The 21,878-nt window shown below is 38.5% G+C and overlaps 1 protein-coding gene and 1 pseudogene across 49 annotated transcripts in view; one reads left to right on the top strand and one right to left on the bottom strand.

Moving 5' to 3' along the window:
- ANKS1B (ankyrin repeat and sterile alpha motif domain containing 1B) overlaps positions 1-21,878 on the top strand; it is a 1,300,027-nt gene that overhangs the window by 1,215,490 nt on the left and 62,659 nt on the right. For 27 of the 49 annotated variants that reach the window (XM_030938489.1, XM_030938522.1, XM_010355950.2 and 24 more), the window contains 2 exons: positions 14,752-14,880; positions 17,177-17,248. In XM_030938489.1, coding sequence (XP_030794349.1) covers positions 14,752-14,880; positions 17,177-17,248 — 201 coding nt within the window. Of the gene's footprint in view, positions 1-7,982; positions 8,058-14,751; positions 14,881-17,176; positions 17,249-21,878 lie in introns of all 49 variants that reach the window. The other 22 variants (XM_030938491.1, XM_030938521.1, XM_030938484.1 and 19 more) reach the window with 2 other exon arrangements.
- Positions 21,299-21,872, bottom strand: LOC115899942 (annotated as a pseudogene).

The following is a 21,878-nucleotide window of genomic DNA, read 5'->3' as shown; positions in this document are numbered from 1 at the left end:
GAGAAAAGGGAGTAGCTTGGAGCAAGTAGTGACAGGATGGTGAGAAGATTTTAGAAGTAGATTCAATAGGCTTTGCTGCTGGATTGAATGTGGGATATAAGAGAAAGGAGAGCTCCAGCATTATGAACCTGAGGACCTGGAAAAAAGGGGCTGCAATTTGCCGAAATAAGGAAGCTTATAGGGAGGTGAGGTCATCAGGAGCTTGGTCTCTGGCATTTAATTTAAAGTTGAGCTGACTTAATAAATGCGAAAGGAGAAGCATCAAGCAGGCAGCTGGGTGTCCGAGTCTTGAATTTAGGGAAGAAGTCTGGGCTGGAGATACGAATTTGGGAATCACAGCCAGAAGAGACCACCTAGTATAGCCAAGAAGGAAGGGAAGATTGAGGACTAACACTCCAGGGATGTTCAGATAACAGGAAGCAGCCAAAGAGGCTGAGGAATGGAGGAGTGATCAAGGGTGTCACATAGGTCAAGGAAAATAGAAAATTGTTTCAGTAGAGTGGGCTCAGATGAGGACAGGAAAAGAGAAAGTGGAGACCATCTAGACCCTTCTCAGGGAGTTTTGCTTAAAGATTAGAGTAATTAAGCAGGAAACTGAGGGTGATGTTGGGGCAAGGGAAGGAGTTTGTTTGCTTTTGATGGAAGATGTTATAGCAATTTTTGAGAATGCTCCAGGAAAGAGGACAAACCATAATGAAGGAGAGATAATTTATTGTAAATTACTGGATTGCTAGCAATTGAGCAAAAAGGAAGTCCACCTTTAGGAGGAAAACTTTGGACATTGGTTATATTCTTTTTATTTTGTGATTAGATTTGAATGCAATTGTGTTGTATTTTCTGAGCTGAGGTCATGGTAACCCAAGGTACAAGATGGTAACAAAAGCGAGACATGCATTGCATTTTAAGAAAACATTTCCAGAGCTAAGAAAGAGACCTGAACTGAAGATAAAATTATATACCTTCAAATGTGTGTTGACTTCACCATCAAAGAAGTGAACATTAAATTATTAGTAATATCTCAGTTGTAAGTCTATCCTTATTTACCCTTGTTTGTTTGGGTTTCATAGTAATTCAGGTTCAGAAAAACTAAATGAGCCTTTGCAATATATGTGACAGGGATTGAGAGAAAGTAGGCAAATGAAATTGCAAAGGGGCAATTAACATTATTTCATGGAACTGTTTCTAAGCTCTACAAGCAGCCTTTTGACACCTAGGTGCGCTAATGACAAATGTTCCTTCTCTCTTCAGCAAGTTGGCAGCCCTTTTCTGCCTTTATCAGGAAATATGAGGACTCTTCCAACAGGAAGTCTGCAGTTTCTGGTACAATTAACCGGAAGTGTGTTGGCAGTGACATAGTTTCTGAAAGGCACAAGTGGCACCAATAGAGTAGACCAGTTAAAAATGATAACGAGTAATGGTAGTGACTAATGTTTGCATAATGCTTTGCCATTTACCAAGGCCTTTTGAATGTGTTATATGATTCCATTCATTTGGTAAATATGTGTTCTTTCTGTGTTCCAAGCCGTAAACATTTAGCTGTGAAAAAGTTTCCTGTCTCTTGAAGCTAAACATGAGCTGCACAACAATTTGGTGAAATAAGTAGGTCAAGTATTCTTCTTCTTCTTCTTCATAGATTAAGACATTGTAAAACTTAATTACGGCCAGGCGCGGTGGCTCATGCCTGCAATCCCAGCACTTTGGGAGGCCGAGGCAGGCGAATCACCTGAGGTCAGGAGTTCAAGACCAGCCTGTCCAACATGGTGAAGTCCTGTCTCTACTAAAAATACAAAAATCAGCCAGAGGTGGTGGCAGGTGCCTGTAATGCCAGCTACTCAAAAGGTTGAGGTAGGAGAATCACTTGAACCCGGGAGGCAGAGGTTGTAGTAAGCCAAGACCACACCACTGCACTCCAGCCTGGGCGACAGAGCAAGACTCTGTCTCAAAAACAAACAAACAAAAAGAAAAAAAAAATAGAGTTTAATTTGGCCAGGTGAGGTGGCTCACGCCTATAATCCCAGCACTTTGGGAGGCCAAGGTGGGTGGATCACTTGAGGCCAACTTAATAAATGCGAAAGCCTGGCCAACATGGTGAAACCTGTCTCTATCAAAAATAACAAAAATTAACCGGGTGAGGTGGTTCACGCCTCTGATCCCAGCTACACAGGAGGTTGAGGCATGAGAATCACTTGAACCCAGGAGGCAGTGGTTGCAGTGAGCCAAGATTGTGCCCCTGTACTCCAGCCTAGGTGACAGAGCAAGACCCCATCTCCAATGCCTCCAAAAAAGAAAAAAAAAAAACTTAAATTTAAGACTGGGCACAGTGGCTTACAACTGTAATCCTAGCACTTTGGGAGGCCAAGGCAGGCAGATCACTTGAGCCCTGGAGTTCAAGACCAGCCTGAGCAACATAGCAAGACCTTGTCTCTACACATTTAGAAAAAAAAATTAACTGGGTGAAGTGGTGCATCCCTGTAGTCCCACCTCCTTGGGAGGCTGAAGTGAGTGAATCACTTAAGCCTGGAAGGTCCAGTCTGCAGTGAACCATGGTTGCACCACTGCACTCCAGCCTGGGTGACAGAACAAGACTCTATCTCAAAAAAAAAAAAAAAAGAAAAAAACTTAACTCACTACTTTTCTAGGAATTTGGGCCCCAGATGAAATTTTATGGCTGATACTATATTTCTTTCTCAAAACTTTTCAAAACTCAGTACTTCAATACATGTTGTACCCTGAAATGTTATTTTCATAAACATAATTAATTTCTACTCTGAAAACTCTTGCATTTAAAAAATTAATTCCAGCACACGGTATAATAACCCTCTGTCTAGGAGAAGAGCCATTTCATATTATGAATGCACCAGTTATGACAGGTCCGCCTTAAGTTGCTTACTCTGTGAGCCTGACAAATTATTTACTGCTAACAAAACTACTGTGGTATCTGGAATGCATCAGTTTTTTAAAAAACAAATTTCATCCTAGCACTTTGGGAGGCTAAGGTAGGTGGATCACTTGAGGTCAGGAGTTCGAGACCAGCCTGGGCAACATGGTAAAACCCCATATCTACTAAAAATACAAAAATTAGCTAGGTATGGTGGCATATGCCTGTAGTCATAGATACTCGAGTGGCTGAGGCACAAGAATCACTGGAACCCAGGAAGCAGAGGTTGCAGCAAGCCGCGATCGCACCACTGCACCCTAGCCTGGGCAACAGAGCAAAGACTCTGTGCCAAAAAATATAAAATAATAATTTTCACAACTAAAACACAATTAACTCCTTTTAGTTTAAACTCTTTTAAATTCTGACTTTTTACCATTCGCACTGACAGGATGACAGTCATGCATAACCTAATGATGGGGATACATTCTGAGAAATGCATTGTTAGGTGATTTCATCATGCAAACGTCATAGTGTGTATTTACCCAATGTGAGATGGTGTCACCTACTACACAGCTAGGCTATATATGATCTAGCCTATTGGTCCTACTAACCTGTACAGCATGTTACTGTGCTGAATACTGTAGGTGATTGTAACACAATGGTGAGTATTTGTGTATCTAAACATACCTAAATCTGGCTCTAGCTTTACTTCTTCCAACCTCCACAAAAGATACAGTAAAAATATGGTGTTGTAGTCTTATGAGACCCCTGTAGCATATGCAGTCTGTCACTAACTGAAACATCGTTATATTGTGCATGACGGTATTAGAAATTATAGAGGTTTTACTTTCTCTAAATTTAAAACATAGCTTATAAATAGAAAATATTTATTATAACATCTAAAAAATGTACATAAGCCATATGTGAACTCTCAGTGTATATGACTAGGGGTGGGTTCTTTAGTCTTCATTGAGAAAATTTTTATATGATTTTTTTTAATGAAATAAGTATGACATGGGATCCTCTTTTCCCTTCTTAACTCTGGTAAATTTCTGTGAGTAGTGAAAGATCTATTCACTATTGGAAGGTCTATTCCCAGGATGCTAAGTGAGAATTTTCCTGTAGATACTAAGTAAGCACTGCATGCTCTAAAAAGAAAGCTGTCAATCATGGAGCCAGATACCTACTTCGGGGTGTACAAGGAGGCGGTGTGAATCCTGCCTCAAAAAAGATCCATATAAGTGATCTTATTTGGATAAGGTTACTGAATCAATCTCTTGTCCCCGGTCAGCTATTTGTCCACATAGGCGGGACATTAGTTAGTGCTGGAGAAGGACAGAGAATTGTCTGAATCCTGTGGAAAGAACTAAGGCTTTTCCTCCTTTCCCATGAGAGAGGAGACAGAGTGCACTCCCATGCTCTCCAATCCTGGTGAAAAGGGGTCCAGGAGGAATGTACACCTGGCTTGGGGGTGCCTGCTAGGAGGGAAAACTGTCCTTGGTATCCATACTGGACTTCTGGCAGGCAGGTCACATAGCACCTACCAAGCTGACAGAGAGAGTCCTGGGGAGAGATGCCCTGGCAGAGAGGGGGAGTGTTCACAGAGCAGCCCGCCCTTCTACTGTCTGTGTGACAAGGATGTGTCCATGTCGTGTGGGCCACATGGATGTGCAGAAGGGGGCTGAGGTTATGTTTGTCCCCCTGGATTCCCCTCAAAGGGCATATAAGTGTCCTAGGAGGGCTGAGTGGGAGTTGGAAGAAGTCAAGCTAGAGCCAGATTTCTGCCACCAGGAACTGTGCAGTGGGAGGAACTGCCCTCTACCCTAGAAGAGCCCTCCAAAGAACGCACATGGGGACACAGGAAAACCTAGATTGGAGCAGCTGCTACGCAGAGCACATGGGAGACCATGTTAACATTAGCTGAAAAGCAGTAGTGGCTGCCAGAGAAACAGCCAGACAAGAAAGGGACCTCTTCCTTCTCCTGTTTCTTCCTCCCCAACTAAACACATGAACTAGGTAGAGCTTGGGGCAGGGAACATCCAAGGCAGACCATGACACCTTCCCTCTCCTAGGAGAAGTCAAAGTGCAGACCAAGCTTCTCTTACCCACCCCCGGCTTTTTAAGCCCCAAGACTGGCACGTGATGAGGGAGGGAAAAGTTTGAATCAGATATGAGTTTGGATTTCATACAAAATGGAGTCTTCATGATTCAAAGTGACCAGGAAGTTATGCAGTCTGCCCAAAAGGTTAAATGGCCTGGTGCCCATCAGGCAGGCAGACTGGGCATGGATGGCCCCTTTGGGAGTAACTAAAATAATCTAAAACAACTTTTTGGTGTTTGAACCCCAGTACAGTTAAGACTGTTCCATGAACTGATTGCATTTAGATATACTTGTGTTAACTTATATATATATGAATTTAGTAAAGGAGAGGAGACTTTATTTCTTCTAAAGGTTACAGCCTGCAAGGTAGCCATCCCGCAGGCTGGGAAGCACCTCCAACCAAGACCCCAGAGACAGGTTCTTCGAAGGAGAAGGGCTTACAGTAGAAGATTTACGCTGAACAGGTTAGCTAAACGCATATATTCAATGTGTTACAAGAGCTGTGAATATTCATGAAGGTAGTCCTGACACACGTGTATTCAACAAACATGCATGTAACATGTGACCTATGTTCACTTTGGGTTGGAGACTTAACATGTAGATATATTACAGTTAGCCCTATACATCAGAAGGGCTTTTCAAGACATGAAGGCACACAAGTGTGCAATCTCTGTAGACCAACCAGAACTAGTCCACGGTCAGTGATCTTTTTTGGATAAAGTCACTGAATCAATCACTTGTCCAGCTGTAGTTATGGTTGGTGGAGCAGGGGCTGAGGCCCAGTCAGCATCTGGTGGAGCTGCAAATTGTTTAAATATTGCTTCTCTTAAGGCCAGTGCCTGTTTAGCTGCTAGAGAAAAAGAAAAACCTTGTGGCAGTTGGAACGTAGTTTATTCTTTAGGTGTAGGGGTGTGTGATTTAACCTTTGCCTGGCGTGGCCTCAGGTCCTGTTGATAATTCGGTATCTTATTGCCACAAGGAGACTGTTCTATCACTCTTATGATCTCTATTTTAACATTAATTCCGACCAGTTGTTTTGTCTAAACCATGAAAGAGAGGAGGTATAATGAGGCTTGTCTCACCTCCCATCCCATCATGGTCAGAAATTCAATTTTAAGGTTTTTCTGGGGTCTCCTTGGCCACAAGGGGGTCCCTTCAGTCTATGAGGGGGCTTAGAATTTTATTTTTAGTTTCTATTCATTTCAGGGTCAGTAGAACCAGGCTGTATATAGCTAGAGCGACCCTCTGCCTTCTGGTGACATCAGTACCAGGCTTACACTCCTTCTTGGCCATCCCAGCAGGCTGACACATTGTGCCACTCACCTGTGTGACCTGAGCAAGCCACTTCACCTCTTTAAATGTCTGTGTCTTCATCTATCAGATGACAGGTGGTCTCTGGATTATTTAGCACTGGAAGTGCTAGAAGCACTTCTAGCATTAGATTAACATGAGAAATGTGTGAAAGTTGTAGAAGATGTGATTTGTGTAAAGAATTCGCTCAGGAGTGGATGAGGATGCCACTTAAGATGATAATCCAGCTAAAGCATGGAGTTAGTACATTCAAATCAGATGACAACTATTGGAGACAAGGCCAACAGAGTGGATGGGTCCAAGACTGAACTCTCTAGAAAGGTAAGAAGAGGAAGAACCCCCTATGGATGTATAAAATAGCATGGAGTTTAGAGAGGGAACTGAGGATAGCAGAGCTGGTTTAAGTGAAAGGTGTTTGGAAGTGCCTTTAGACAGACCCTGGGGATCTAACTTCCTGAACAGAAGGCCATCTTCCTGACGGTCCATCCCCAGCCAGCCTCTGGTTAACAGAAGGCATGGAAAGCAAAGGTGTAGGGGTGTATGGAGATGCAGTTGTAACTAGAGAGAGAGGTGTTAAATTGCTGGTGAGCGTTTCTGGGGTGAGGAAACTTTTAGCTAGGGATAAGCTTTCTTTTCTATCACTTGTTTGCTGATGATACAGTTCTTTGCTGGGTCTCTTAACCATATTGCGGTTATGTGCTTGCCTTCTTCCTTCAATGATCTTTGTACGGACTGCTTGTGAATGCTGAAGATGCTCAGAGCTTGCTGAATAAGTTTACATGCTCTGCCATTTTCTGTGATTTAATTTCACAGTGTGTTTTAGAAAGATGAAATTTGGGAACAGAACTTGGGATGGTCAAGCCAAGAGCTCAGTCGGTCTATTTGAAGATTTCTGCTCTAACTCCTGGGAAGGGATGCTGGTTAGTTTGGTGTTTGGTTCTGAGCAAACATTACTGCTTTATCTTATTAATGGTGCGGGGGAGAGCCAGAATCATGGAGCTGAATCATTAGACTCACAAATGCTATTCCCAAGGGTTTCTGCTTGAGGAACAGAACTGAATTTCCCTGACTTCGGTTCTTCCCTGCCCCAGCCTCCTTCCTGCCACCTCCTTCACTCCTCCAGTGCTGGGTAGCAAGCTGACACGTCTTCCTTTGTTAACTACAGAGTTTTGCCCATAAGAACTCTGGAGGCATAAATGTCTTCTAGGTTTATCAAATAGAGCAATGACCAAATCAGGAAAAGTCATTTTATTACACTGTTTACTCTTGGTCATTGAAGATAAGAAAATAAAAATGTCAGACCTGTGTTAAAGGTTTTTTCTTGTTTTTCTTGAAGTTGATAAAAATATTTATCCTCTGAAAGTAGTGACGTGAAGGGGGAAGGTATTTCTGGTTTTCCGGCAAATATAAAATACAGTTTGCTTTTTTCTAAGGCATGAATTTATTGGTAACTTTCCTTGCATAAATGCATAAATGATTTTTTTCGGTCAACTCAAAATGTTTTAAAGCAAAAAGAATGACTTGGAAGTCAATTATTAAACCTTGAGCACCCTAAAACATTTTTTGAGGTTTTTTTTTTTTAATGTGATTCTTTGCATTTTGTTATTTTCCTCTTTTCCTTCCTGGATGCTACTTTGGTAGCTACCATGTTTTAAATATTGACAAGATAAGATAGTTTTCTGTTTATATCAGCAGTCGTCTGTCTGTGAAATATGGACGAATCAGAACGCAGGATTTCCTTTCTCAGCGATCCATCAGGTTCATAATGTAAGGTTACAAATGGTTCTTTTTTTCTCCTGAACTTGCGCTATGTACTGTGTTGCACAGTGTTGTCAACAGCTATAGGTACTGTGTCCTGGTAATGCAGAAAATTTGTAATGTCTGGTGACTCTGAAACTCTTTGTCTATTATACTTCATTTACTGTGCCTTGTGATGAGTTGATGTGCAAACATTGTCCTAAAAAAGAAATATACTTGGTTTTAAAGTCTATGGTTAAAATATGTCCCATGTGAGTTTTGGCTTTCATTCCAGGCGTCTGTGTTAACTTGCTTTTACAGGAAAAAGAAATGGGTAAATTGATATATATATACACACATGTATATATCAGCGTTACTCCTCCCCATTTTGTACTTCCCCGTATTCATGGACTATTCAACCCTTTGTGTCTAATGATTCTCAAAGATTCATGTGCTTTACTTGTGAGAAATTTCTGAGTATGATTTGCATGTTATTCTGTATATATTTGATGCAAATGTGGGGGGAGGTGAGCTGGGAGAGGCACGGTTACAGCTACAAAGTGGTTCTCAGCCTTTTTCCATTTGACAGTACTGAATTGATCTTTGCAAATTGTATGAAATTGTGACCCATTTTACTCTGAGCTGCGTAATTTTCAAATGTTCATATTTCACCTTTGCATACTTTAGAAAAAGTTTATTTCTATTTGGAAAATAAACATTTAAATGTTTGAGGTTTTATGTTCTGTATTTTAAAATACTATTCTATTTGCACACCCTTTTGAATTTCTCCCATTGGATAGCCTGCTGTCTGAGAAGTTGAGACACTTGGTTGAGAATCACTGAGCAGAATTCTTGGGGCGGCATGTGAAGGGATGCCATGGGCATTTTTGTGAAGTACCTTTTGGGATGCTGCATCAGGCACATATGTCCTCCTATGCATGGGACTTCTGGCTCTTGAGGGCCGTGGTGTCTATACATTGCCTGGTACTGGTGTTCACGTGACCCAGCAGTTCCTCTTGAACTCATAAATGCTAATCAGAGCTTTTATGTGTTCATAAGTGGCCATCTCTGCTCTTTTTTATCTAAATGAACAAATTCAGTATAACCAACTGCATTTGATCAAACTAGCATTCTTCATTCTTGAAGATTTTTTGAAAGAATAACTACAACATCCTGCTTTCGTATGTGTGTGAATGTTTATAGGAAGCCTTTTCCTTACATTCACATTCAAATATATGTATGCATATTTATAAGCATAGAGCTGTGTATAGCATTCTTCAAAGCCTTAGAGATTACAGAAAGTAAATGTAATCACATGTATCTTATGTAGGTTTGGGTAGCCCATCTCTGAAATTTGTCAGAATTATTGAAAGTAAAACCTTAAAACAATAGTTGTCCTTTAAAATCATTTTAGTTTTTCATTAAGTGTTCTGAAGAAATTGAGAATAATGTTTGTTAATATTCAGATCTAAATTTACAAGCAAGTAGGTGGGAGCAGTCCTCCTAGAAAAGATTTTAAAGGTTCTATTTTTAAAAATCAATTAAATCCTAATTTTAAAAATTTTTAAAGAATAATACAAGGCTTGGAAAATGCCATACTTTTCTATTAATGTTAGAAAACTTAGTTGTAAGCATGGCTTTTAATTATCTACTGACATCCTTAGGAAACTTTTTCCTTGAGAAGAAAATAACATAAAGGCCTGGTCCAGTGGCTCATGCTTATAATCCCAGCACTTTGGGAGGCCGAGGCGGGTGGATCACTTGAGGCCAGGAGTTCGAGACCAGGCTGGCCAACATGGTGAAACCCTGTTTCTACTAAATATACAAAAGTTAGCCAGGTGTGGTGGCATATGTCTATAATCGCAGCCACTTGGGAGACTGAGGCAGGGGGATCACTGGAACCTAGGAAGCGGAGGTTGCAGTGAGCCCAGATTGTGCCATCGCACTCCAACCTGGGTGACAGGAGACTCGATCTCGGAAAAAAAAAAAAAAGACAGAAAATAACATAGAGAAGGTTTTTCCTTTGTGTTCTCAGAGCATATAGAATATGTAATATTCAGTTTCCCTTTTGGAGGGAGATGGCTACCTGATAACAATTTGTTTGAGAATTTGCCATAGGCGTCCAGTGCATGTGAACTTAAAATTTGCAGCTATTTACCAGCTGTTAAAATAATACAAAGTTTAAAAGCTGCAATTTGGAATCTGCCATCCAGTAAAAATCTCTCTATAGACTTTTGTGACTTTTTTGTTTTTTAACTAAATTCCATTGATGCTTTTGTGTTTTTCAGTTGTTGGTATAAGAGAATATTTAATTTAATTACATTATATTAGATGTGGCCCAATTATAGTCCTTCAGACTCACCCAGACTATGAATTTGTAGCTGGCAGTTGCAAACGCGTGTTAAACAGAATCAATTCTCCATTTAAAATTCTAATCTCAAATTGTTTTTTTCTTTATGTTAGCGGTTTAGTTTTTATTTGAGTTTGAAGAAGAGAGCTAATGATGTACATTTTCCTCTGTTTAATTGATGTTCTTTAGTGTGCTTATTAAAAAAAAGAAAAGGCCTTAAGCATACATATAAAAAAGAATAATAAATACCAAATAAATGAAGTTTTAAGCCATGACAAAATTCTTGGAATATTAAGATCATTCAAATACATGAACCTAAAGGAAAGATTTTCTGTAAATATTTTAAGTGCCAAAGAGATAGCCTGAAGACATTTATTAGGAGTACCTTGAATCATTTTAATTTCTCATTTATAATTACTTAAGGAATCCTTTCAAAGACCACTGTGTCAGTAATAATTCAAAATATGACAGAATTCTACCCTAAACTTTTCCTACTTCATGTTGTTATTCTAATTAAATATTGTATTGTTAGCTGTGTTTAGGTCTACTTTTCATTAGAGATAAGCTTTGATTATAAACCATTATTGAGGCCAAAGACTTCTTAGGTCTGTTATTTAATATTTAACAAGCATTCTTAAGTGGAAAATTGCTAAATTTAAAAATATTTGCCTAAAGAGATGCAAGTATTATGTAGACATGAATGTACTAGTCGACAAGACCTAACACTAGGTTTCAAAGTTCAAAATGATTTTATGTATGAGGCAAAAATCTTTATTTCTTTTTTGACCTCTTCTTCCATTCCATATAGTAACTACTCTACCTAATTCCTCCATAGCTTATTCCTGCTGTAATTCAGCCTCCAGGAGGGTTGAGACCTAAGGCACCCTTGTTCTCTGAACTCTTTTGTTCTTACTGGCAGTCAACCAGGTAAAGCTGAATCCCAGCCAAGGGCCAGGGTCATACCTGTCCTTTACAACAGTATAATGTTAAGTCCAGTTGTTGGAGTCCATCCATTTCCATTAAATTAATTCCAAAAAGAAGAATTAACATCTACAAATTGAGTCCTCTAAATATTTTTAGATCTAAGTTTAAAAAAAAAAAAATAGGCAGGGGCGGGGAGAGAAGTTGATTAATTTCCAGGCAGAAAAGATATTATTTTCTAATAAATTCAATCTTAAGAACACTTTTCCTTCTGTTTCAAAATGAATTTCTGGAAATAGCACTAAATATGATAAAATTCAGTGTCTCTTTCCAGAAAGGTAGATTCAGTCCCCATAGGGAATTTAACAATATTTGAACTGAAGCAATGTTTGAAGGCCACAAAGAAAATGAAATAAGGATTATATTTCTTTTCCTTGTAATTATCTCCCACCTCAGCACCTAGGGGAGATCCTTTCAGATCACTGTCAATTCAAAGAAAGTGGTTTGTGATTTTTAGACAAAGTGGAGTCATGGGAGAGCAGATGATGGCGCTGTCTAAACAGATTTAAGTGAATGTTCCACTAATTTCTTCAAGTGGTTATCAAATAAGGGATTTCAGTGATTTCCAGACCGAGATTGGAATGTATGTGCCAGGGCTTGTTATTCCCACAGTGGCTGCTACAACTTATGTGGATGATGTAAATATTTGGATCAGCATTTGGCTGTGGCTCTGGCTTTAAATGTATGGAACTCACATTAAAGTTTAATTATAAAAGTGTGTGAGTTAATTGAACAATTAGAGAATGAGTTTGCATATGATTTGCATGCTTAATGTACTAACACGTGAAATGTTTTCATAACCCTAGCTTCCCCCAACTCATTCTCACCCCTAGTCCTGTTCCCAGCCCTGGCCCTGCAACTCATGGCACCACCAGCTCATGCCATGTTCAGACTTTTTTGAAAACTGCCTGTTGAGCTTGGCCAAGGTCTACCTCTGCTGAACTGTAATAGGGTTCACATGAAGATCTGATGCTTGGTTTGAGTTGTCACATCAGCAGACACTGGATCAAAGGATCTTTGGAAGCCAACCAGATCCTCCTTTTTCATCATTCCACGGAGTTGCATGCAAACTTCTGTTGTTTTGTTAACGGTGTTACCTGTGACTTAAATGTACAATACCTGTTTGCCATGTTGTTGTTGCTTTACCGAGGGAGCGGGAGAAGGAGGGAGAAATTTAATGGGGGAGATTAGAGGATGACTTGCTAGATTTGGGTAAAGCTTTTGTTTAAGAACCCATAGCTGCATGTTTCCAAAGTTTTAAGTTATTATCACTTAAAAGTGATTATACTCAGCTTCAAAATGATATTGAAATCCACATATCCTATATTTTGAATTTTATACTAGTTTTTTGTAAGTTACAGCCAGATGAAATAAAGACCAGAGAGAGAATAAAGAGCCAGCCATTTGAGAAAGAAGGAAAAGAAAAAAATCAAAATAAGAAGGCAAAGAAAAACTTAATCTAGTTTTAGAATTGCAGTCAGTTATCACTTATACAAACTAAAAATTCATATAAATATAAAAGAAAAATTCAAGAATGAGTCAGGAATGGATAATAAAACAGATAAAAATGCTAAAGTTAATATTGCAAGTAAAATCTTAACAATGCCAACAGACAATATATATGTAACAAAATTTCACATATACCCCATAAATGTGTACAAAAATAAAAACACCAACAGACAGGGAATAGGAGGATTGAGCAATGTAAAAGTAAATCAGCAACCAAAACCAAACTAATGGAGAAAGTGGCTGAGAACAGAGCAGGAGAGAAGAGCCGAAGGAGTTCCAACTGGTCACACACTAACTACGGTGAGAAGCCAAGGAAATAGCGTGATGCTCATTTTCTCTTCCTGCAATTCGAAGTGACCCATCTCAAGGAGAAAAGCTTCAGGCACTCCACTGCTATTTAAAAAAAAAAAAAAAATGCCTGCGGCGTTACTGAAGTCCTCTAGAAAGGGCTTTTTATCATTGGCAGCTACTTCATATGTCACCTAATGTAAGTCCAAACTGCACAAAGAAAATTGGAGAGCTAGTTCTCCCCAAAATATGCACCCTATGTATGCCATTCCTAGAGAACTGTGGGTCTTAATCTTTTGGGGTTTCTAGATTCTTTCAAAGAATTTAATGAAGCAGAGAACTTCCTTTCTCTCCCAAAACATACACCTGTGTCCAAAATTTTTCATTCTTGTCCTAGACTCCTTAAAAATTCTCCTTAAGAAATCCCAGAGTGTGTCAACACACTTTCTAGCACTTCTGTGGAACTTGTTCTCTAACCAAGGTTTTATTTGGTTTTGGAGTTTATGAGACCTTTTAACACTCTTCCAACTCCTGAGAAAAGTAATTTCTCATAGTTCTATATATAGCCAAATCTAGGTTAGATGACAGTAACTCTAGAAATCTGCCTATTTAGTTTTAGTTATGTCCATTTGAGAGCAAAGAGCTGAGTTTTGAAAAATCCAAATCTTTCCCAGGAGAAAGAGTAAGAAATATCTCATGTGTAGTATATAAATGAGAGTAGAGCCCAGAAAATACCTGCCAACACTGGCCTTTGACTTTATAGGTGCTCACATTAAGCTATTATAGTGATGAAACAGGTTGAGGCTAACCTCATGGAAAATGATAAATGAAATGATGGGAGGTCCTCTTGTTTCAGGTCTCTATTATATGATAGACCATCATTTGGGAATGTGCTTGTATTTGTGAATCAGAACCCTCAAAGTACATGCATATGTACGTGTGACCAAACTTGGCATTTCACTGTTCAGTCTTCATTGGTATATTAAGTTTTCTGAGAAAACTAGCTGAATACATCTGAGACAATCACAGCATCATTAAATCAGTGCAGTTGAATTCAGACGAGAGAAACTCGTTGTCATCCATTAGTAAATTTTTAAATTTTGTTTAGCATCATGCTTACACTACCATTTCTCCAGAGATCTAAAATTATTCAAAGTGGCTAGTACATGTCATATTTGGGAACTGAAATTTATAGAACTGTGTGTTCTGAATGTGAAAGCAATTCAAACTAAAAATTTCAGTCAAGTTAAAAACAGAAAATTCTTTCAAAGATTGTATGTCCTTTGCTGTTGTGATGGAAAACTGTGATTAGTAAATCATTTATTAATATCTTCATGTTTTATTTTAAAGTGACTTAGCTTAGGGTATCATTCTAAAAATAGAATAATTCAACTCCACACCTCAAAAATTAACTCAGCCTTGAGAAATATGCTAATACGTATAAAAATGTAATAACCAAAGTATTTATATTCACATAAGACACCCAAATGCATTGGCACATACACAGCACATGCGTGTAAGGTGAGCTCAGGGTAGCTATAGGGAATGAACTTTGCTGACTGCTCATATTGCCTCTAGAATAAATGTCATTTTCAGACAGGAGACTGGGGAGAACCTTCCATTACCTTGCGACCTCCGAATGAAGCCACAGCCTCCACTCCGGTACAGTACTGGCAGCATCACCCAGAGAAGCTTATCTTCCAGTCATGTGATTACAAAGCTTTTGTAAGTTACCCTCAATTCAGTATTTAGGCCCAAGTGGAGATAGGGGTGTGTTTTCGGCTTGTTTGCCATTTATATTGAAAATATACCAAAATATCCATATCCATCACTGAAATTTTTAAAGTGTTTTTGTCTTCACTTTTTCTTAAAGTAGCCTTCTATCCAAAGAGAAAGTCCAAATAACTAGAGCTTTAAAAACTTTTATTTTATTTTATTTTTTATTTTTATTTATTTATTTATTTATTTATTTTTGAGATGGAGTCTCGCTCTGTGGCCCAGGCTGGAGTGCTGTGGCCGGATCTCGGCTCACTGCAAGCTCCGCCTCCCGGGTTCCCGCCATTCTCCTGCCTCAGCCTCCCGAGTAGCTGGGTCTACAGGCGCCCGCCACGTCGCCCAGCTAGTTTTTTGTATTTTTTAGTAGAGACGGGGTTTCACCGTGTTAGCCAGGATGGTCTCGATCTCCTGACCTCGTGATCCTCCCGTCTCGGCTTCCCAAAGTGCTGGGATTACAGGCTTGAGCCACCGCGCCCGGCCTTAAAAAACTTTTTAATCTTGTAAGTTTAAGGTCTGTTGTGACCTCTTCTATAGTTGTATATTTTTAAATGAATGTGATAACGTACAATCTTAAAATGGAAATGAGTGTAAATATGGCACATATATACATCTCTGCTCATTCACCAAACATTGGGTCTGCCATTTTATGTGAATACCAGATTCTTTTCACAGTCATCAATAGGATTATACTATTTTTCTTTCTTAGTTGTTGTTAGTTTTTTAGAAGAGAGGAAATAATTATACTTAGCTGAGAAATGTAATAGGAACAGCTAAATGTTCAAAAGATACTGTAGGTTTGGGGTCAGGTGGTGGTTGTCATGACAACAGCAGAAAAAGTGGCTGAACCTTCAGCAGTGCATTGAAACTGCCTCCCAAAAAGAAATATTTCAGTCAGGCAAACTTCCCTGATAACTTAAAAGATAAGGATTTTACCAAAGGATAATAAATTTCACCTTCATTTGATGAAGATGGACATTGTGGTTATCTCATAGCAATTGGGTTTTTTTTTTTTTTTTTCTTGTCATTTTCTGCTCTCTGCCCCTCTTTTACTGCTTACTTTTATTGCAGCTTTGGATTTCAGTGGTATTGCCCAAAACTGTAGGATTGAAATGGCTCCTCCCTCCAAAACTCCCTCCAAACCCCAAGTCCCTGAGCCTTTCTGAACATGCCTTTCTCCAAGGCCCTGACGACGCCCTCTCCTGTTGTGCCATCTCATGTCTTCTTCAAGTCAGGGACTTCCCTAGTCCACAAGAGTGGTTCCCATCCCCGTCTCTGTAAAGTACTAGGATGTCTCCAGTCTTGTCAGGAAGTGTCATCAAATATCTTCTAAAATAATTATTGTAATTCACTTTTTAAAAAAACATATATAGAGCTCTTTGGGGATGTGGGGAAAGGGCAAGGGGTGGAGGAATGACAAAAGGGAAAACCCCTACTAAAGCTTCAAAAGGTTGAAGAGGAGTCAATTGATAGAAAGGCAAATCAGACATTTTGTTTGAAACCATTTGGCCCCAGCCAGAAGCTGGAGCATGAGGGGCATTTTGTACCAGGATGATACAGTATGGGATCTGGTCTTCTAACAACAAAGTGGTTGGCAATTCTTGGGAGAAGACTTTGTCATCCTTCTAGCTCCATTCAGCCCTCCAGGTGGCACTTTGCACCAGGAACCCAGCTCTCTTCCCCTGTGAAACAACTGAGAATGCCTCTCTCCCTCCCCCTACCCTCCCATTCCGTTTTCAGGTGGATCAACCATAGGGCACACAGCTGTGAATGAAAAAGGTCCAAAACTGCATCTCTGCCTAAAAGCCTAACATTAATTACCTATGCAGCAGAATAAGCCCAAATGGGGGACATATTGCTTAGCTTCTCAGCTGTCTCATGCAACCCTGTAATTACAGAGATAGTAGTGTGATTTATTTTTGCAGACATTGCTGCCTGAAAAAAGGGGAAAACATTTTTAGATGCCCCCATTTTGCAGTTAAATATGATTTGAAAGACAGCATCTTTAGAAGATGCTGCAGTTTCATTATAAAGAGCAATTACAGCCCCCAGAACTTATGGTTAATTCTGCTGCATTTTCTCTATGAATGCATTTATTTGTTAGGATTAGTTACTGTCAGTTTTTTAAAGTTATGCAACAACTTACAGCCAGGAAACCTAGCTAGTAATACTTCCACAATTTGTTTTTAAAACGTTGCTCATATTTATATTCCATTTCATAAATCATTGAATTTTTTTTGTATTTTAGTATTTAGGTTCTATGCTGATAAAAGAGCTTAGGGGGACAGAGTCAACCCAAGATGCTTGTGCAAAAATGCGGGTAAGTCTGCCAAATTACTTTATTTCTAGTAGCTGAAATACTAAATACCGGGTATGGATACAAATTGCCACCTTTCAAATTACTATTTTCTTCATCTCTTGGTCTGCTGAATCACATTGGTATTACATAAAAAGGTGCTCTCACTTTCTGCATGTTTAGACTTGAACTTATCTCACTATAGTTTGAGTTAATGTCTATTTGCTCTATTTGTACTATATTATATTTGTTCTTAGTTATTTTTAAAGATTTAAAATTGTATCATTTTCGAGATTAGAAAAATGATCTTTATTACAAGAAAAGGTTTTAAGCACTCACTCGATAGTCTGAGAATATTTACTGAAAAGATCACCAATTAACTAAAATTATCAAAAGCAGAAGAATTAGGAGCGTATTATATAAAGCTAATATTCTCTATGCAATTTCTGATCCGTTTTTTTAAAATTTAAGAAAAATATTCAACTTTGAGTGGAATGAACTATTTAAGTGCATATGTTGACCAAAAATGGCAATTCCAGGCCGGGCACAGTGGCTCACGTCTGTAATCCCAGCACTTTGGGAGGTCAAGGCAGGTGGATCACCTGAGATCAGGAGTTCAACACCAGCCTGGCCAACATGGCAAAACCCCTTCTCTACTAAAACTACAAAAATTAGCCAAGCATGGTGGTGTGCACCTGTAATCCCAGCTACTTGGGAGGTTGAGGCAGGAGAATCACTTGAACCTGAAGGCAGAGCTTGCAGTGAGATGAAATCACGCCATTGTGCTCCAGCCTGGGTGACAAGAGTGAAACTCTGTCACACACACACAAAAAATGGCTATTCCAAATATCTATAATTAGTGGCTGCTTGATTCCTAGGTGTCTATTTCAGCCAAAGCAACTCTAACTCATGTTGCAGACCCACCTGTTCCTTTTGTGTGTCCCTTGTTCTTGCTTCCTCCATAGCAGGTGTATAGAGGCTATGGTGGTATCTGAGTAACTGCACAAATCAAGAATATCAGACTTATTCAATATAGCATCTAACTAAAGTCAAATTTAAGGTCATTAGTATGTGGAATGCTAACTTTTATTTATGGCCAGTATACTTTGTTGTTTATTTTATATGAGCAGCTTTTGGTGGAAAATAATTTAAGAGCATATAATTACACTGAAATAGCTATGAAAGTAAACATGAAATATCCATTTGTTTATGGAAAGCTAAATGTGTGTGAATCTTCATGAAATTGAGACTTCAATATGTAATCACTAGTATTTTGATCAATTAATAGCAAAAAAGACTGAAATAGTTATCCTTCTATTTAATGTAGAGTTATACAGTACTTAAATTGTCAGTACCAGTGAATTTTTAACTTAGGTACTGTGTTTAGATGAAAAAAAAGCTTCTGTATGTGTCAGAAACTCTTAAGTTCTAGTTCTATTGCTGCTTAGTTGCCTTAGGAGTCACTTGTTATTCATAAAAATAATATGATAGCTGCTAACATTTACTGAGTCCTTACAGTGTCCCCTAGTACAATTATTGTCCCCATTTTACAGATGAAGAAATGGAGGCTTACAGAGGTTGAATAACTTACTCAGGGTCACACGGGGAATAACTTGCCAATCTGAGACTGGAACTCAGGTCTGTCTGACTCCAGAGCCCAGGCTTTTAACCACTACATTCTCCTGCTTCCCTGATCCTCTGTTTTCTTACATATAAAATGAGAACATATAGACTAGATACACTTTAGAGTTCTCCCTGGTTTTATAATTCTGGAAATCTTGTATTCTAAATATTTATCTGACCAAATATGTGTCACCAATGAACAATAAGAAAAAGGGAAAGTTTTCATTCATCAAGCCTCGTAATAATTTTGGAAATATTCATGAACATGTCTAATAAATTAATTTGGCATCTCTGATTTAATACTTTTAACTAAATTACCTGAGTCCAGCTACTCCAGTGTCATAATCAGCATCAATATTGCCTAGTGCATGTGCAGCATCATTTAAAATATACCAGATCTATGATTTGAATCTCAATTTCATGAAATTGAATGGATCTGAAATTACATCCTGATAGCAATAGAAAAGCCATTTTAGTAGTCTCAGTAGAGAATAATTTAGTTAAATACTCGTCTGTTGCTTAAAATGAAACTTAGAAAAAAACATATATTTAGAAGCCATTCTTCTGTTTTGGGGGGCATGTTTCTGGTTTGCTGCCCTTGGTGCTTACATAGTTTACATGAGAATAGAAACTTCATTACTTCTTGGACTATCATAAGCCCTTATTTCCAATCTGGATTAAATAAGTCTCAGTTCTTGATAAAGTAGCTAAGGTTGCATTCACTACATTTCACCAGAGTCTTTCAAAACCAGAAGCGTAAGGTTGAGCTGCTATCTGGAGCTATTCTATTATGAATGAGAATTTCCACCAACTATAAAGGATGTCGATCTCAACTTGCAGCTAATTTTCAGTTTGAACCCCAAGTTGCTGTTTTCTCTGTTCTCAGCATGGTGGCATTTCAACCAAAAGTCCCAATTCAATCAGAACTCCCCATGAAAAATACTTTAGGACACAGATGATCTAAAAAGTTGATTCATGGTAATATTATTAGACCAAAGTATTGTAGATTAAGAGTTACCTGTTTATTCTTTTAATTGAAAAAAGATGTTTTCTGTTCAAAGTATGCATTTTAGCCAAAATTAAAATGTCTCTCCCAGTAATAAGTAAATCAGTGTGATTCCGAATTCTGATGTTTCCTTAAATGTACTTTGTTAACAAAGATGACTAAAATCCACTGAGTTCACAATCCAGTGGAGGAAACGAACATGTGAACATTTAATTACCCCCAAAGTGATAGAAGTATTACCATAGAGGCATTTTCAAGTTGCCATCAGCCTAAGGGATCATAATAGATGATCTTAAAAATGACATGTACTCATACCCTCCTAAAATCAGTTTATTAGGGTGAAGAACAGGTAACAGTGGGGAGCTGTACACCCTGCCCTGCACAACTGAATTATGTGCATTAGTTCATTCAGTCCATGAAGTGCATATTGCCATTGCTTCCACTTTACATATGGGAAGACAAAGGCGAAGAGAAGTTAAGTCACTTACCCAAGGTCACACAGATAGCAAGTGGCAGAGCCAGGATTTGAAACCAGGCAGTCCACTCCACTACCCATACTGTGAATCCAGAGACTGGACTGCCTCTCCAATGTGCCAGGAACATTCATTGTCCTGGGTTTTTTTGGGTTTTTTTTTTTCCACTTTTTAAATGGTTTTATTTTATGTGCAAATAATAAACAGATATTGTACCCACAAATTCTACTTTCCAAAAACAGGAGCTTTTTAAAAGAAAACCACATAATAACTTTTAAAAGGCACTGGGATTCCTCTGCTTCTAGATCATTGCTAGGCTAGAAAAATAAAGTTTGTTCTACTAGGAATCACAAGTTAGAACTGAGTGTTCTCCAGAGTGGAAATTCTAGAGTGTAGGTCATTTCAGGCAAAGATTATTCAGTTCTCATCCCCAACATCCACAACTACCACAACTAAACCAGCTCAAAACAGTCCAGCATAATTAGGCTTCATCAAACAATGCCATTATGCTCTTCTAAGATGCAAATAAAGCAAAACAGGAAATTCTAAAATCAAAATAATATTTGACACTGTCATACAAATTGTTAGTTCCTTGTTGTATCCCCCCTTCTATAACATTAATAAAGGGAATATTTTACTGCAAAGAATATTTTATTTTATACATCACTAGCCATGAATTTTTCCCATTAGTTATTATACAAATGCTGCCTAGTGCCATTATCCAAATGGTATAACCATTTTATGTCCACAATTCACTTCTATAGTTATAAGTAGAATTTTCATGATTTAACACTGAGTTGCAATCTAACATCCATAAAATATGATGTGTTGTAGATGGCAATGTAGGAAAAATATATTTTAATCACTTTTCATTTAAGTGACGTTATGTAAAAAATAAACTAATAATTTAGCAGTTTCAAGTCTCCAAAAGGCATTTTCAAATGTACATAAAAGAAATGGTTACAGAGATTTTTAAGAAGCATCTTCCATGTCCACATCCTCTTGTAGCTGCTGTACCATTTTCTCTTCCAGCTGCTTCCCTTTGCCGGCAAGAGGGGCTTGGATAACATGGATGTTTGCTTGACTTCTTTGATATCCTGAACTTTCGATAGCTCTTTATTTTTCTTCAGTCTGGTCATTATACATTTAGCTTTGGTGTTTCTGTTTCATCTCTTCAGTTTTCTTCATTACATCAGTAGTTTTATTTCATAGCTCTTGCTGGTATTTGATAGGTTCATTTCTACATTTTTCAAATTCAAATGAATTATCCACTGTAAGCTCTTTACCAGCTGCTTTCCAGAATGCTTTGGTCCACCTAACTTTGTGAGGATTGCACTTCTTTTTAAAGTTTTTAATGACATTTAGATTTACAAAATCTGAACACCTTGCAATCATTGCAGATGAACATCATGCCATGGCCAGGGTGGATGGGCCCCAAAAAGAAATAACACTTTTCTCGATACACATGTTGAACCCCCGTGGGTCCCCATCGACCAAATGCCAAGCTTGAGAGGAAGTCTTTTCTTTGAGACAGAGTTTCGCTCATGTCGCC

Source organism: Rhinopithecus roxellana, chromosome 10, assembly GCF_007565055.1.
Source record: "Rhinopithecus roxellana isolate Shanxi Qingling chromosome 10, ASM756505v1, whole genome shotgun sequence".
Lineage (NCBI taxonomy): Eukaryota > Metazoa > Chordata > Mammalia > Primates > Cercopithecidae > Rhinopithecus > Rhinopithecus roxellana.
This window is presented reverse-complemented; position numbering and strand designations above follow the sequence as displayed.